Source organism: Bidens hawaiensis, unplaced genomic scaffold (genome assembly GCF_021521415.1).
Source record: "Bidens hawaiensis isolate Kalapana, Puna unplaced genomic scaffold, B.hawaiensis_p1.1 tig00006359_1, whole genome shotgun sequence".
Taxonomy (NCBI): Eukaryota; Viridiplantae; Streptophyta; class Magnoliopsida; order Asterales; family Asteraceae; genus Bidens; species Bidens hawaiensis.
This window is the reverse complement of record NW_027491424.1, coordinates 266,086-283,256: the sequence shown is the minus strand read 5'-3', so window position 1 is coordinate 283,256 and position 17,171 is coordinate 266,086. Positions and strand designations below refer to the sequence as shown.

The 17,171-nt window shown below is 37.4% G+C and overlaps 1 protein-coding gene and 1 pseudogene across 2 annotated transcripts; both read right to left on the bottom strand.

The window, feature by feature from the left end:
• Positions 1-4,761: 4,761 nt before the first annotated feature.
• On the bottom strand, positions 4,762-6,392 carry LOC143632001 (eukaryotic translation initiation factor 3 subunit B-like; annotated as a pseudogene). The gene is made up of 5 exons (XR_013153469.1): positions 6,279-6,392; positions 5,996-6,194; positions 5,408-5,908; positions 5,213-5,321; positions 4,762-5,083 (listed from the first exon to the last, which is right to left on the bottom strand). The product of XR_013153469.1 is annotated as a eukaryotic translation initiation factor 3 subunit B-like (transcript).
• A 125-nt stretch (positions 6,393-6,517) lies between these two features.
• On the bottom strand, positions 6,518-12,311 carry LOC143632054 (eukaryotic translation initiation factor 3 subunit B-like). The gene is made up of 7 exons (XM_077100647.1): positions 12,274-12,311; positions 7,529-7,766; positions 7,282-7,425; positions 7,069-7,197; positions 6,858-6,986; positions 6,675-6,758; positions 6,518-6,574 (listed from the first exon to the last, which is right to left on the bottom strand). Exons 1-7 carry the CDS (start codon positions 12,309-12,311, stop codon positions 6,518-6,520), a joined length of 819 nt encoding a protein of 272 aa, XP_076956762.1.
• Between the last annotated feature and the right edge of the window lie 4,860 nt (positions 12,312-17,171).

Below are 17,171 nucleotides of genomic sequence, written 5' to 3'. Positions count from 1 at the left end.
AGGATACTGGAATTGCAAGATATAGATCTCCACTTGGCTTGTTTACCAGATAAAGAGAAAAATAATTCACTTGAACATCTGTATGTGAGTACCACAAACACCCATGCATTCATTGAAGGTGAATAGACAAGAATACCCCTAATGCTTGTTGGAATAGCACTTGCACTAACGGTGAAACCAGGGAAATGAAGTTCTTTCCTTGTGATGGGATTCACAAGCCAGAAGTCATGGGTATTCCTCCCGTAAAATATCAAGTAACCGCAAGTTAAGCCAACACACACCCTGCCTCTAGAATGGGGAATCATGGTGTTCATTTTTCTTCTTGTGTTGTTCTCTTCCAAGTAGCACTCTTTATCATTGATTCGATCAGAGAGAGACAAACACATGGGTTGTTTTGACTCATAACCCGATTCCAGTTGGAGATCGCAATCGATCTCCATGACTTTCAGACACCACTTAAGGCAATAAAATCAAAAAATCCAGCTCGCATCATAATTAAGAGGAGCAGCTCATGGCTAAAGCTTGGCCATGATACTGAACCATCGTTGTCGAGTTTTCTTTGCTTACTTCTTGTAGTCACCATTTCTAGACTTGCAAAAGAACAATTATAACCCATATAAGAATGCTATACTCCTCAAATCTTATCGAATTTCATAGAAAAGGCATTATGACATATGTAATTTGTTTATGTAACCATTTAAAACATAGTGTTGATTTCTAGCTAGCCAAAGCTCGAGGAAAAAAATTGTCATTTTCAACTAAAGCAAGTAAACTACTATCTATATCTTTCATCTGAGATCCAAGTGTTAAATGCGTTGATCCATCATACAGATCATAACAGCTTAATTTGCAAACTAAATTACAACTTCACTAACTATAAATACATATCGTAACTCGTTAAATCAAAAAAGTATAAAACTAAAATCAGGTCAGATCAAGTAACATAAATTAGGGCAAAACAATTGCAAAAAGATCAAATTTCTAGACTAAAATCCAGCAAACAATCGGATCTGCTAAGATTTAAAGTAGCTGAGTTATACCTGCAAATTCGAAATCACAATGGCACCACGCTAAGACTAGAGTTGGGGAGGGGATAGCCGAGACGATTGCGAGTAGCAGAAATATAAGTGTGTAAAATGGCAAAAATGAGGGCTAAAGTAAGGGTTAGATTTGAATGAGAAATTTCAATAATACCCCTTAGCCAAATGAGCATGACTTTACATGTGATCATTGCATCGCCTCCGCTACACAACCAAATATTAAAAAGTTCAAAGCACTCATAATTAAATCCAAGATTTTCTGGTGATATGTTGGTTAATGACAGTTTTGTGGTACCCCAAACGAAAGGGTATAACCACCTTGTTAGTATTGTTTTATAGGCTATATATATGCCCAAAATTGTATAGAGTTGTTGGCCAGTTTCATTAATAAAAAACGTTTGCTTTGACTTTTCGCTGCAGACCAGAAATTTGTGTAATTGACCCCTTGTTCTTATGATGCATATATACATTTACATATAGCATTTGTGATTAAGTGTTCTTGATATCCAACATCGGTCTGTTATCAGAGCATGGGTACGTTTCTAGAACTTTGATTGGATAATTGCTGCTCAAATATCGAAAAGATCAGAACACATGTCGCTGCACAAATTTGAAATCAAGAACAACCGTGATTAAACGGATATGATCAACAAGGAAAACATAATTAAAAATTTGATGAAGACGCGTTGGCAAATGAACAACATATCCGCTGCATATATCTGAAATCAAGAATAATAAAGTTCGAAATATATCGCCATCAAATCGAAAAAATATATGAACAATCGAAAAATTGATGAGACATCATGGATTATGAAATCAACAATTGGTTAAACGTGATAGTCATTATTCTTAACAGAACAAAGATTGGTGAAGACACAAATATAAATCACCGCCACACTCGCCGAAGAAGATCAAGAAATCCAACAAAAAGGATTGACACAAAACCAGAATCAAGAATCAAGAAGAAGGAAAACAGGGCCATTTTTTAATAAAAAAAGATCGTTTCTTTATATAATATCAAGAAAATGTAGATTAGCAAGAAAGTATTGCTTTAAGACATCGCCGGAATATATTCATTGAACCGACACCGTTTTATAGCAATCAAGAGAACGAATACCCCTGCAAACAGAAAAACGGAAATGAGAAAGATTTGCAATCTGAGAACAATGATTCAGATTAAGATCAAGTCACTATCTTATACAAGAAACATGGACGAATCTGATTCAACGTTGCAAACTAAAGGAATGAGACGAAGCCTCCTTGTTAATACGCCAGGCTATCAAAACAGAGAATCAAAGCACATACGTCAGTGATGCATGTGCGAAAGAGTACGTGGTTGATGGATCACATCCTTTATTGTGACGTATGGACCATATGGTACGTGAAAATACGGGACATCACAACCACTCTCTCTTTCTTTCATAAGATTCGAAAATCATATGAACAAGAATAGAGGATACTAAGATCCTCCTTTTCGTGAAATTGGGTCAGCTAAATTAAACATTGAGGGCAAATCGGTTGAAAAAGAATATGAACAATGGTCGGAAATCTGGTTGAAAAGAAACCAGTGACAAAATAAGTTTAGACATCTCCGCATTGCTTTAAGCAGAGGACCAAACGAGGTCGGCAATGGATGATATAATCTTCTGACTTTTGAGACGAGACAAAGAAACGATCAAGTAAACGAAAGAAACAAGATGCAAAACTGGGTCATCATAACATCAAACCAGGTTTACCCTTCAAGGAATTTTGAAGACTCAAAAATTTTAATTGTCACAAAGCAGAAAACAAAAGTCAAAGGCCATTATTTGGCTGTTAATGACAGTTTTATGGTACCCCAAAGGAATTGGGGTATAATCACTTTGTTCTGTATATATGCCCAAAATTGTAAAGAATCGTTGGTCAATTTCATTAATAAAAAAACGTCTGCTTTTAACTTTTTGCTGCAGACCAGGATATGTGTAATTGATGCCCTGTTCTTAATCTATTGCATATACATTCACATATATGGATTCATGATTAAGTGTTCTTGATATCCAACAATTATATCTAAGATTTTCTCGCGATAACTAACTTTGAATAGAGAATATAATTAAGAATCTAATGTAGATATATAAGCAACCAAGCCAAACCGAGACCAAGCGCGACTTGCCTAAAGCTCGGCTCATTTTGATTTATGAGAGCTTGAGCTCAGCTCGTGAATCGTATTGTCAAGCCCGAGCTCGGCTCGTATACTACTTATATGCATTTTTAATTATTTTTATATATTATCCAAAAACCCTTAAACGAACATAAGCTCAGCTTGGGCTCGTTTGCAGTACCTTAAACGAGCCAAAGCTCGGCTCCAAAAGAGTCAAACTTAAAAATATACAAGGCTTGATAAGGATTGATGAGCCTAAACGATCTTTTTAAGCAAGGCTTGAGCTTGGGCTTGATAACTAAACTAGCTTTAATTGAGGCAATGGCTCGATAAGGCTCCACTCATTTCAAGCTTTTTATTGGATTATATTATTGTTAAGTATTATTAGTGTGAGCCCATGGGCCCACCTTAGGTCTCTAGGGTTGTGACGTATACTACCTTGTGAGGACATCGTTGCTTGTATGAAACCAAGGGTTTTTTTAGAGATATGAGTAGGGATGACATGAACTGTGTAAGTTACAAATTAAGATTAAATTAGCCAAGATTAAGAGAATGGCTTTAAAAAGCCTATGTGGGTGTCACGCAGATGGATGACATGAATTGTGTTTTTTTTGTTAGAATTAGCAATTTTATTCAAAATGAACAAGAGATACAATTCGTTCAAGCAAATGCTAACGATTAACTATTGTGATGAATCAAACAAACACCATAACTCAAAGAAAAGAAATAACATGGAAAATAAGACTCAAGACATAAACAAGATTATGAATCTGCACAAAGAGACGCGAACCAACTTCTTTTATTGTCTCTATATATTCACAACACAATTTTAAGAATGACCACCAAGCCTCTCAACTCCTTAAATTAGTTATAAGCAGTTCTTTATCTTTTCCAACATTGCACAACGATCCTTCTGCTTTAATTAACTTTATTGTATTCAAGCTACATAACACATACTCTAGAACGAACTCTGGAAGAGACCTCGTTAACACAATTAACTAGTTATTTGAAGACTAATTAAATTATTAGAACACCAAACTGTAAGATTACCACAAATGAATTGAACATAATTTTAACACCTTTTTGTCTGAGTCACGACTTCTTGCACAAGTTGGGTTGGTTTCATGGATGCACAAGGTGTTCTTTGCTGGTTGTAACTTGATTGATGGTTTCTCCTCATGCAACATTTTAGAAAAAGTTGTTCTATCTTGCATGTGCGATTTCCCCTTTTCTTTCAACATCTTAGATTAATTTGAGAGTGTGGATAACTGTCAGTTTCTTTCTTTTACGCGCCATTTTGTGTTCTTTGCATTGCGCAATCTCGTGTTGCACACAAAGGACTTTCAGTCTGACATCTAGTTTGACCATAACTAAAAGGTCAGTCTTGAGTTGTATGTTTTATTGGAGAAAGTAGAACAATGTTCCATACAAGGTATGATATTGGCCGTTGTATTTTACTAAAAAATTGGTCATAGTTAGTTACAATTTAATTTAACTCGGTTAACATTCCATAATTTCATCCAATCAAGTCTTTACAACTGCAAATAATTTTCTCAAATAACAAAAAACAAGAAATGTTTTTTCATACATCTGCAAGGATTTCTCTAGTTACATCCAACAAATCTTCCACTTCCACTTGTTCAGCTTCAACATCACTTGCTTCTCCATCTCTCAGCATTTGTCTCGCCATATTTTCATCTTCGTGATATCTTTTCCACTCGTTTAGCCACCTTTCCCATTCTTCCTTCAACTGCTTCCTTTTTTCACGATCCCGCTCGCTTGATAACACCAGTATGTCTTCATCCTCCATCTCATACTTTTTACTGTATTCTTTTAGATTCTTGAATATTTCTTCCTCTTTCTCGGGGCTCAACAAGGATGGTGGCCGAGGCCTCCATAAAAACTGCATCAATTAAATGCTTCTCGCATCGTCTTTTACTATTTATTAAACATGATTCTTTTACCAAGTAATGTGAAGATCATGCCCTGACTTTAATTTGAAGTTGTAAACTTGTAATAATCAAATAATTACCTGAGAGAGATGGTCCTTGGGTATACGGTAGAGTAACTTGCCGTTGAATGACCAAATGTAAGATCCATTTTCCATCGCTTGTACGGATGTAACCGAAGTTGCAACATACCTACAAATTAGTATTAGTTGCCTTGGGCTATATGTTTAATCTCAAATGAGTCAAAATATAAACAATATCTTTTTGATATGGTATACCTTCCAGTGGGATCCCATTCAACATCTGTTGCCATAAAATGTTCAGCGGTTGCCATTGTTTTAAGCTCATCAACATTGTAGAACTCTAACTGTCCCTTCAATCCAGCCAAGATAACAAAAGGACCACCAGGTGACCAGAACAGAGCATTTGCCTGCTTTTGCTTTAACGTTGTGAGCTTTGATACCTTACCACCTCTAACCGAATAGAAACTAACATCGGGCCTCGAATTATCGCCATGTATAACCGCAAATCTGTGACCTTTTGGCTCCCATACAAATGAAATAACTTTATCATTCCTGTTGTCTAGCTCAAAAGCCTGAATCGGCATGTCACGCTCCTTGATTCTGAAAAGCTCAAAGCCCGTATATGTACTCTTTTTAGTTTTTGTGTAGCTGTCAACTTTTACTGCTAGATACTCCCCATTACTTTGCCAATACACTAACATTGAAAAGATTCTTTTGCCTCGGTTCTACTTTGCTTGGGATTTGATACAGACTAACCTACAAAATTTGTAGTACAAATATCATTAAGTCAATGTAACGTGTCATTATTAGTCAGAATTAAAGAGCATGAAATGGAAAACCTACTCTTGCAGGCTGATTTCCACCAGAAAGTTGAGGAACAAAGAGTGCTAAAATAGAATCAGTGGGTGACCAACTAAAGTCCATGACATTTTCAACTTTAACGGATTCATCGTCGATAAGAGTGAACTTGCCGGTTTCATACACAGTGATGATATTTTTCCCAAGTAGAGCAAAATATTTGTCTTCTTTTCCTCCACCCCATCTGCAAAAGCTCAAATTAACATCAATATGACAAATATAAATGCTTATTAGAATACATGGATTTATATCCTTATTAATTTATTACCTGATAAAAGGCCAAGCAAAACCGCCAGTTCCTCCAAACGCAAACTCATCTGCACTTCCCTTGAAATCTTTCATTAACTTTCCAGTTCTCACATCAAATATGTTAAGCACCACTTTCTGATCATGAGCAAATCATACAGTCGTTAACGAAAAAAAAATATCATGAGGCATACTACACACACACACACAACAGCCGACCAAAAATTTCAAACAGTCATTTTGACTCATAATTTTCAAAGTTCAACCCCTACTTTCAAAATGGCCATCGGGTATTTGTCTGATAGCCGTTTTGACTGCCTACTTTTGAAACGGCAGTTTGAGCATTTGTGAGCGGACATTGGTAGGGCCCAATATCAAAATAATCATTAAAAATTGAATAAAGAATTGTCATTCTCACCTGAGAGTCGCAAGGGTTGCTTGGTTCATGACTGCAATAAGTCACCAAATATTTTTCACCAGGGGAGAAGTCAATAAGTTTGACCTACAGTTAAGAGTACAGATCCAGGATCAAATGCAAATATCAAAAAAACTAAATTAAATAATATTTACTGAAAGATAGAAAAGCCATGATCAAAAGAACCTGTGGATGCGCATATCGCCTTAGTTGATTAAAACTAGCAGCACCACCCCACAGAGCAGCACCCTGTCTATGAACCGTGGCTAAGTAGGTCCCTAACGGTGACCGCTGCACAAAACTTTCAGTCCAATACTACAAAACAAATTCCGTTTTTTAGTATGATTCTTTTTTATCCAGCTAAAAATACAAGTAAAAAAATGCATAATTTTATTACAGTGCGTTTGTAAACCAGATCAGCTTTCACTTGTCTTGCATCATTCCACAGGACCTCCGTGTCTGATCCCGAACGAATAACAAACTGATCTCTACCTTTCTCATCACCAAGCCAATGCTGCAGATTCTCCTGATTTTACAAAACAAAGTTTCATATTATAAGTTACCTCTATATAATAATTTACATGTATTTTTAGTCAAACAAAACACATACCCCTGGTGTGTAGGGTCTAGCTTCTGGAGGAGCCCACTCATCTAGGACGTTCATGAACATGTCTATTTCATCAATCGTGTTGGCAGCTAACTTATAATTACCTAGCTGGGATTTATTGGCCTTATTCTTAGCAAGCTCAGCTTCCTAAAATAACAATTGTCATCAAAAGACACCGCGTAAGTTTTCAAATAATTAGAAGAAGATTCTTCATGGATCATAATTTCAAAATACGAGGAATAGATGATACCTGAGGAGTGGTGTACTCGATAAAGCAAAATCCTCTAGTTTTCCCGGTGTCTTCCTCAACAGGCATCCAAAAACCATTCTCCTTAATTACACCACACTGACTGAAACGTTTTCGAACCACCTCTTCAACTCTATCAAACTTTCCCCGTGGCACAACCGGTAAATTATCAACAACGATAATGCTTTTAAATCCATCTTCAAATTCCACTGATTCTTGCTCGTATAGATCCTCATCGTCACTACAAAGATACAATTACACACACCCAATTATTATAACTTGATGCATATATACACAAATAAAAACACATACAAACTATTCCAAAAGCCTACTCAATCGTTCAAAAAAGATCAAATTTAACCACCAATTATGTTTTCCTACATACTGTTGAACTTGGTATTCTACACATATTAACAACCTACCTTTTGATGTCAAAGTCGAAATTCAAACATGAAGAAGATTCAGCCAATGTTACTTAATTATCGACAACCTTAATCTGTTGAGGGGTTTCGGATTTTTAAGATCGACAACCTTAAACTTAAACTGTTGTTGAGGGTTTTCGGATGATTTATAAGATATCGAGAAGTTAAGTTCGATTATGATTTATATACAAGGAATATAAACACCGTGTTACCGGAGTTGTTTTATATTGTTTGTTTTAATATTTATTTATTTTTTTAATTTATATTTTTTTATTGTATGAAAGTTAATATATACTTATGGTTTGATGTTAAATTGTTTCACAAATAAATGAGATGTTATAACCTGGTTTAAAAGCTATATGGTTTTGATAAGACCCAAGACCCGTTTATTTTTTTTTACTATGAAATTGGTTATTTAATTATAAATAATATTTATGAAAGTTAATAATATACCTATGGTTTGATGAGACCCAAGACCCGTTTATTTTTTTACTATCAAATTGGTTTTTTAATTTAAATAATATATATCTTTTTTAAAATAAATAAGATATTATTTTTTATTATATCCTATTTTATAGGATTTTTACATAAATAATTTGGTGAGAATAATTTTTAATTTAATGAGATGTTATAACCCGTTTAAAAAATATCTGGGTTTGGTAAGACCCATACCCATGAATTCGGGTCAAATGCATGAGAAGCCTCCATTTAAAAATTAAGCAAATCTGGTTACTTTAAAAAAAAGGGGAGCGACCACATCGCGACACGTAAAATTTTTATGTCTTCGTTTATATATATTATAGATTTATATTAAACTTAATAAGGAAACTAATCAATACATTTAATATGTAAAGATATGACGTGATTTTAGGCCTTAGTAGCTTGTTCCTCAAGTCTCCTGTGTTATGGATGAACATCTTTTTTTCTTTTTTTTTATTGCGTGATTATGTATAGTTTTTAAATTTTAACAGAAAAAAAAATCTTTTATATGTACAATTTTAAATGACATAACTCATGCTTAACATTGTAACACCTTCTGTATTATATAATTGTTGTGACCACTTCATATAGCATATGATCTTTAAACGGTCCGAGCCTCGACACCAGTGTCGGGTGGGGAGGAGGGGTTACCTAGTTGTTGGCAGTTTCTGTCTAAGAGAGGTTTTCGAGTCAGAAATTAAACATCAAATTATTTTGAGATGGTTGAAATTCTTTCTTATATAGACTCGGAAAAACCGTCGTAAGAACAAAATTATTTTGAGATGGTTGAATTTTACTTCTTTTGACATTATTCAGAACACATTTGGCATGTATGTTAGACTTTACTTCAACATTGTTTGTTATTTGTTTATTTATTAAGTTGTAAGAACAAAATGTTTACAAGGTAGCAAGGTATAAAAGGAATTAAGTAACAAAATTAAGGAATTCAACTTTTGTAAAAACTCATTCTATTTTTGTGCATATTAATGACTAGGTTAAATACCCATGTATACACGGGTTGGGTAACTATATTAACAAAAGATTAAAACAATGCGAAATATTTATATTAATTTGGTATTAGATGAATGAATATGAATATGTATTACAACAATGAATAAAATACAATTTTCATAAAATAAAAAAAGAAAAAGAAAATTAGATAATAAATTTTCATTAATCTCTAAAATTTTCTTCATGTACAACATTTGTAGATACTCTCTTCATTGAATATTAGAAGATTGATTTCGTCTCTAATTTTAAAATCTAAAAAGTGCGACATAAATCTTTAAAAAATTTCATTGTACATAATGTTTAAAATTTATTTAATTAACTATTTTTAATAATAACACGATTGTTACTAAAGCATATATCATTTAGTATTAATATTAATTTGATATAAGATTTTATTTTTTGAAAGAATAGTGTTTAAAAAAATATTGACATAACTCATAAAAATAATTAAATAACAATACACAAAGTTTAAATAAATATATTATATTATATTATAAAGCAATATAAATTAATATTTGTGTTTAACATTCAATATATATATATATATATATATATATATATATATATATATATATATATAGGATTTGGTTCATTTTAGAAGTGTTTTTAGTGCGAGAAATGAATCCAACCAATCACATTTTTTTCTTTTGTTTTATCATTAGTTTATTGATAAGGGTATTATAGTAAATGTGTATTTTTTCTGTTTGGTAAGTCATGATTTATGTGGAAGTTACATTAAATTTATGCTCATCTATATATATATTAAAACAATTGAGTTTTATTGAATAAACTCTATTGTTTCCATATATAACAATCACTTCTATGATTTTCTTAACAATTAAATCATTCAAAATTAATTAAATTAATCAATAACCCACAATTAATTCACATACTGTAACATCTCGTTTTTCTAATTTCGGTTAATAAATGAAAATACGAGTTATTATGAGTCGGGCTAGTGTTGGGTTAAATGGATATGGGTTATGGACTTGGGTTATGAAAGAAAGAGGAAAGAAGCATGGGCTTAAGCCCATGATCCATAAATATATAAACCATTAATTACCCATTTTTCATTCATTTACACATATTCCATACACATCTCAAAACACACATTTAAGCTCTCTCTCTCTCTCTAGCCGAAATCACCAAGGAAAACCGATCCCGATCCAAGGTAATGATAGTATGATATTGTATGAGCTTAAACCCGTTAGATATAGTCACGAAACGACGAGTCGACACCGTTAAACCGTTAACGTCACGAGATCCGGGTGGAATCGGGTATAAACCGAACCTAAGATGAGCTTAGGGTTCACCCTAGCTCAGATCTGGATCAAACGGGACGAAAAACGGTGAAAAACGAGCTCGCTAATTCGTCTATGTGAGCATAACGAACCAGCTATAGTTCGAGTTCAATTCGTTAAGAGGAAAGGATGACGAATCACCCCTGATTCGTTATAGCCAGTTCGTTAGAAGAGATAACGAATGAGATGGATTAATTTGTTATGAGGACTGGTTCGTTATAAGAGTTCAATTCGTCATAAGGTTCAATTCGTTAACCAGACCAAACGAATGAGGTCTGATTCGTTATAAAGTAACGAATGGGTTCATTCGTTATGAACCCCATTCGTTAAAGGACTGGGACGAACTAGAAATTTGACAAAATGACAGAATGGTCCCGGATTTAGAAAAAGAATGGTTTAATTACAAAGAAGCCCTTGAACTTTTAAGTTAGCAAATTAATTAATGATTCAAAATCCTAATGGAAAATGTGTTAAGACAGTTAATGAAAATAAATTTTTTCCCTGACCTAGCAGCTTAACCCCAGCCAGGGGCTCTGCCCCTTGGACCCCGCTAGGGGCTGCCGCCCCTAGAACCCCGCTGCCAGGGGCGCTGCCCCCGGACTCCCGTTCGTTGAGGGTAATAATTAAATTAGAAAGATGATATGTGTAGTGATAGTTTATTGATACATATAATTATTATACAGTTAGTCGTGCACAGCTCAAGAAGGGAATAACGATTAACGGTGAACGTAACGAGTTTAGGTGAGTTTCTAGCCCCATTCCTTGTTATGTTTTCGGGGGGTGTGTACATACTCGATGTGATTAGTTAATACACTTATCCTAAGTGATAAGTGTATGCCATATATGTTTTATGTGAAAAGGTATGATTGACTGCTTATCGGTACATGAACGATCTTCGGATATAGCATGTACTGTCAGGTAAAGGTTTGATGATAAAACTGTATATATATGAAGAATGAATAATGTATGTATGTATGTATGAAACTTACAATTATGTATATAGAAAGGTATGGTATGAAGGTATGGAAGAAAGGGAGACCAGACCCTAATAATATCCGAGGATGAAGGGAGACCGGACCCTAATAATATCTGAGGATGGAGGGTACCGAACCCTAATAATATCCGAGGTATGTAGGGTGAATTGCCCTTTATAATGTAAGGTTAGCTATAAATGTGTGTGGATGAATGAAGTACAGGTTATGTAAGTAATGCGTACCTTCGGGCACGTATATATGTATGAAAAGTAAGTTATGTGGTTAACTAGAACTCACTTAGCGTAGCTGACTTGTAGTATGTGCGCAGGCTAGCAGATTACGGCAGCTGGCTTGAGCGGGGGCACATGGCATAAGAATAAGGAGAGATGGAGAGAGCCAGCAGCTGACAGTCGGGGGGGGGGGATAAGCTTCCTTCTTCACAAGCTTATCCCTCCCAAAAAACCGACCCGAGAGCGCTTCCCTTTTTTCTATTCCATCTCATTCCATTCCGGGGCAGGCGGCTAATACTAATCTAATAAATGAAGTAGTCGTCATCTGACCAATCGGCTCGGACACCAGACCGCCCGTGCCCGCCCATTTTGTCTCGCCCTAAATGGAATCCCTTAGTTACGCTGCGCCCCGACCCGAGTCCCCACGTCCGCTTGACATCTGAAGACTTACGATGTTTTATGATTGATGTTTGAATTTGAAAGACAAGACGAATGTTTTAAGACAATGTTTCAGTTTGCTATGTATTGAATTATGAATGTTTTATGTTCCGCGTAAAGTGTTTAATGACTCTGATGATTAGAACTGTGTTTATGAGTAAATCCAACGTCAAAAGTGAGGCACCGGTAACGGAGTCTTACAAGTTGGTATCAGAGCCAGGGCCGGACCGGTGGTGCCAGGTCCGCGAGGACGCTAGACCCCTAAAGGGGTGGATGGTGACATCCCACATCGGTTGGGAAGGAGAACTAAACCTTCTTTATAAGGAGGTGGATATCTTCCCCATCATAACGCGTTTTGGGCGCTTAATGGTAGTGGATGAGAGGAGAATTCCACAGTTAAGCGTGCTCAGGTGGGAGAAGTATGTGGATGGGTGACCACCTGGGCAACCAAAAGCAAATCCGTGAGGCGATGGTGGTACGTCCCGGCCAAAGCGGACTATATTATGGTGCGGTGGTAGCTGGGCTGTTACATATGGTATCAGAGCAAAGTTCGAGAGATTTAAGCATCCTACATGCTTAAACTCGAACAGAGAATGAGATTTAAGTAAGAAAAGAAAGAAGATGCCAGTACAAGCATGTCATGTGTCACTCAAGCAAGCTCAGTAACGGTAAAGTGTATGATTAAATAATGTATGTTAATGCTAGCTTAATTGCTAAAGAAAGGATATGTAGGGATAGGATGTCTTGATTGTTTGATTGTTTAACTATTAGAAGTAGAAGTAGCACAAGTGGACTCACAAAAGGAAGTGTATAGGACACGGAGAGTAACGTGATCAGCTAATCACAGCTGGCCACTATTATTACCTGTTAGCCTTACTATCCTTATACTAAATGGTTCCTTAAGTGATGACGTTTGTGTTTTCTTATAGAATACGAATGGCTGGAGCTAAGAAAGCTGCTAGAAAAGGAGGGCGTACAGGATGTCGTGGTAGGCCACGCGTTGTGCGAGAACTGTCAGTAGGAGCAGCTACTAATGCGAGGGAGAAGGAAGTGCAGCCGGTGGAAATCCGAGTAACAACGAAGGGTATCAACTTGACCCTGCTGTTCAAGCTGCCATTGCTCAGGCAATAGCAGCTGCTGCGAAGAACTGGAATCCTGAAAAGTCTGCTGAGAAGTCGGGGGAAAGGAGTAAGAAGGATGTTAAGGAGGAGAAGGAGGGATCAAGTGTGGTTAAGTCGGTGAAGGTCGATGACAAGAAAAGAGGCCGAGGTGGGTGCAACTACAAGTCATTTAAAGGTTGTGACCCGCCGAAGCTAACTGGCTTGGGAGACGCAATCGCTACTCTCCAATGGATAACTACTATGGACAAGGTTATCCGCATTAGCGAGTTCCGTCCCGACCAAGCTGTGGGTTTTGCCACCCAATCATTTCTTGATGAAGCCATGTACTGGTGGGAAACTGTTGAACAGAGGAAGACAACGGAGGAGATCAAAGCCATACGGTGGGATGATCTGAAGAAGTTGGTAATTAAGAGGTTTTGTGCTGATGCAGAGGTTGAGAGGGTTGAAATGAAGTTCTTGAGTCTGAAGGCGGGTAAGATGACACATCGCGAATACCTCACTGAATTCAACCGTCTGTCAAGGTTGGTGCCAGATATGGTGAACACTGAGGCCAAGCTGATCAAGTGTACCTTAGGGGACTACCACAAAACGTTCGCGTCTTGGTCAAGGCTAGTAGACCTGCTACTTTTGATTCTGATGTGGGACTTGCCAAAATGGTTTAGAGCGACTTGGCGACAGACGAGGTAGTAGAGAGGAAGGATAAGAAATGGTTTGCTCCTGTCAAACGACCAGGTACTCCGTTATGGAACCCTAAGGACAAGAAGCAGAAGGTGTGGGAGAGAAGGACATGCAAGACATGTGGAAAGGTGCACGATGGCGAGTGCAAGTGGGGTACTGGTTCGGATGTTTGTCACAAATGTGGAAAGGCTCATGGTGGAGAGTGTAGCTTAGAACAAATGCGTGTTATAAATGTGGAAGGTGGGGCACTATTCTAATGAATGTGATGCAAAACCCGCATGCTACAAATGTGGTAAGACGGGTCATATGGCAAGGGAGTGTGCTGATGGTGGAGCTGGAAGTAGTGGAAAGAAAGATGCTGATCAAGCGAGGCCGAGGACTAGAGCCTACATGCTGACCCAGGAACAAGCTAGGCAGATTCCTGATGTCGTGACTGGTACGTTCTTAGTAAACGGTGTTTCTACTTCAGTATTATTTGATTCGGGTGCGAATAGAAGTTTTGTAGCTATGAAATTTAGTAAACTAGCTAAAATGAAATGTTGCCAAGTGTCTGAAACCTTTATAGTAGAAACCGCTAGTGACACTTCGGTTAGAATAACGAAAATGGTTAAGGATTGTAAGATAGAGCTAGAGGGACATGAGTTCACTGTTACTTTGTATGTTATGACCTTAGGAGGGTTCGATGTAGTTTTGGGAATGGATTGGTTGTCCGAGTACGAAGCTCAGATAGTATGTAAGAGTAGGATAATAAAGCTAAAGTCTTTGGACGGTAGTGCGGTGACGGTTTATGGTGATAAAGAAAGTTCATGGTTTAACGTCATTTCGATGATAAAAGCCGAAGGGTTATTAAGACGAGGGTGTGGTGCTTACCTTGGCGTATGTTGTCAACGCTACGGCCGAGACGAAAGAAATGAAAGATGTTCCTATCGTGTGCGACTACCCAGAAGTATTCCCTAAGGATCTTCCGGGGTTGCCACCGGAGCGTGAGATAGAATTCCAGATAGACTTAGTACCAGGAGCCCAGCCCGTTGCGAAAGCGCCTTACCATCTAGCGCCTTCTGAGATGAAAGAATTGATGTCCCAACTGAAAGAACTCCTCGACAAAGGTTTCATAAGACCAAGTGTATCCCCTTGGGGCGCGCCAGTGTTGTTCGTGAAGAAGAAGGATGGAAGTATGAGGATGTGCATAGACTATCGCGAGTTGAATAAGCTTACAGTAAAGAATAGATATCATGTGCCAAGGATTGATGATCTGTTTGGCCAACTGCAAGGTTCAAGTTGATTCTCACGAATAGATCTTAGATCGGGCTATCATCAGCTGAAGGTGAAAGAGGCAGACATCCCCAAAACAGCGTTTCGGACGCGGTATTGGCACTACGAGTTCCTCGTAATGTCATTCGGTCTAACAAATGCTCCTGCAGCATTTATGGATATGATGAATAGGGTGTGTCAGCCAATGTTGGATAAGTCGGTTATTGTTTTCATCGACGATATATTGATTTATTCAAAGAGCGAGTCTGATCATGCCGAGCATCTGAAAGAGGTATTGGAGACCTTGAAGAATGAGAATTTGTATGCTAAGTTTTCGAAATGCGCGTTTTGGTTGCGAGAAGTGCAGTTTCTAGGCCGCGTGATCAATCCTGAAGGGATTACCGTGGACCCAGCTAAGATTGAAGCGATAACTAATTGGAAGACTCCACAGAATCCGACTGATATACGAAGCTTCCTAGGGTTAGCTGGCTACTATAGGAGATTCTTCGAAGGTTTCTCCAAGATAGCCGCACCTTTGACCGGTATGACCCGAAAGTCGATAGTATTCAGTTGGGGTAAGTTTCAAGAGAAAAGCTTTTCAGGAGTTAAAGAAGAGACTCACGCAAGCTCCAATCCTTGCTCTACCCGATGGTGACGAGGATTTGGTTGTTTGTACTAATGCTTCGCATCGTGGGTTAGGTTGCATGTTGATGCAACGAGGGAAGGTGATAGCTTACGCGTCTAGACAGTTGAAAGTCCATGAGAGTACCTATCCCACGCATGATTTAGAGCTAGCAGCAGTAGTGCATGCTCTCAAGATATGGAGACATTATCTGTATGGTACTAAGTGTACCATTTACATAGATCATAAGAGTTTAAAGTACTTCTTCGAGCAGAAAGAATTGAACATTAGACAGAGAAGATGATTGGAGTTGATAAAGGATTACGACTGTGATATTAAGTACTACTCTGGTAAAGCTAACGTGGTCGCTGATGCGCTAAGCCGTAAGAATGAGGAAGTCATTGCAACAGTGAAGTCATACCAGTTGATTATAAATTCAAGTCTTTTTGAAGAAATCGTCAAAGTGCAAACAGAAGTGCTGGTAGATGAAGGGCTAGTGAAGAAAGAAAGAATTTTCGGACAGAAAGACGAGTTGATGGAAAACACGCATGGTGTTAAGATTAGGTTTGACCGTATGTGGATTCACGCCATGGAGTTCTCAGAGGTCGAATCTTAGATGAAGCTCATAAGTCAAGGTATTCGATTCATCCAGGAACTACGAAGATGTACCAAGATTTGAAAAGAGACTATTGGTGGCCAGGAATGAAGAATGATGTAGTAGATTATGTCAGTAAGTGCTTAACTTGCTTGCAAGTCAAAGCAGAGCACCAGAAGCCATATGGGAAGATGCAACCGCTAGAGATACCAGAGTGGAAATGGGAACACATCACCATGTATTTCATAACTAAGCTACCTCGTACAGCTAAGCATCATGATACCATCTGGGTGATTGTGGACCGTTTGACCAAGAGTGCTCACATTCTGCCTATACGAGAGGCTATCTTGTCAGAAACGTTAGCAAGCTTGTTTATTAAAGAGGTTGTATCTAAGCATGGAGTACCGTTATCAATCGTGTCCGATAGAGATACTCGTTTTACTTCGAGGTTTTGGAAGAAGTTCCATGAAGCTATGGGAACGAGATTAAACATTAGTATGGCGTATCATCCTCAAACAGATGG

Bases quoted from the DNA above. Each gene is read 5' to 3' on its own strand.
- LOC143632054 (XM_077100647.1), bottom strand. From the start codon at position 12,311: ATGGGCGGGCACGGGCGGTCTGGTGTCCGAGCCGATTG. The intron at 7,767-12,273 runs GTCAGATGACGA...GTATCTTTGTAG, and splicing joins TCTGGTGTCCGAGCCGATTG to TGACGATGAGGATCTATACG. The intron at 7,426-7,528 runs GTATCATCTATT...TTGTTATTTTAG, and splicing joins TCGAGTACACCACTCCTCAG to GAAGCTGAGCTTGCTAAGAA.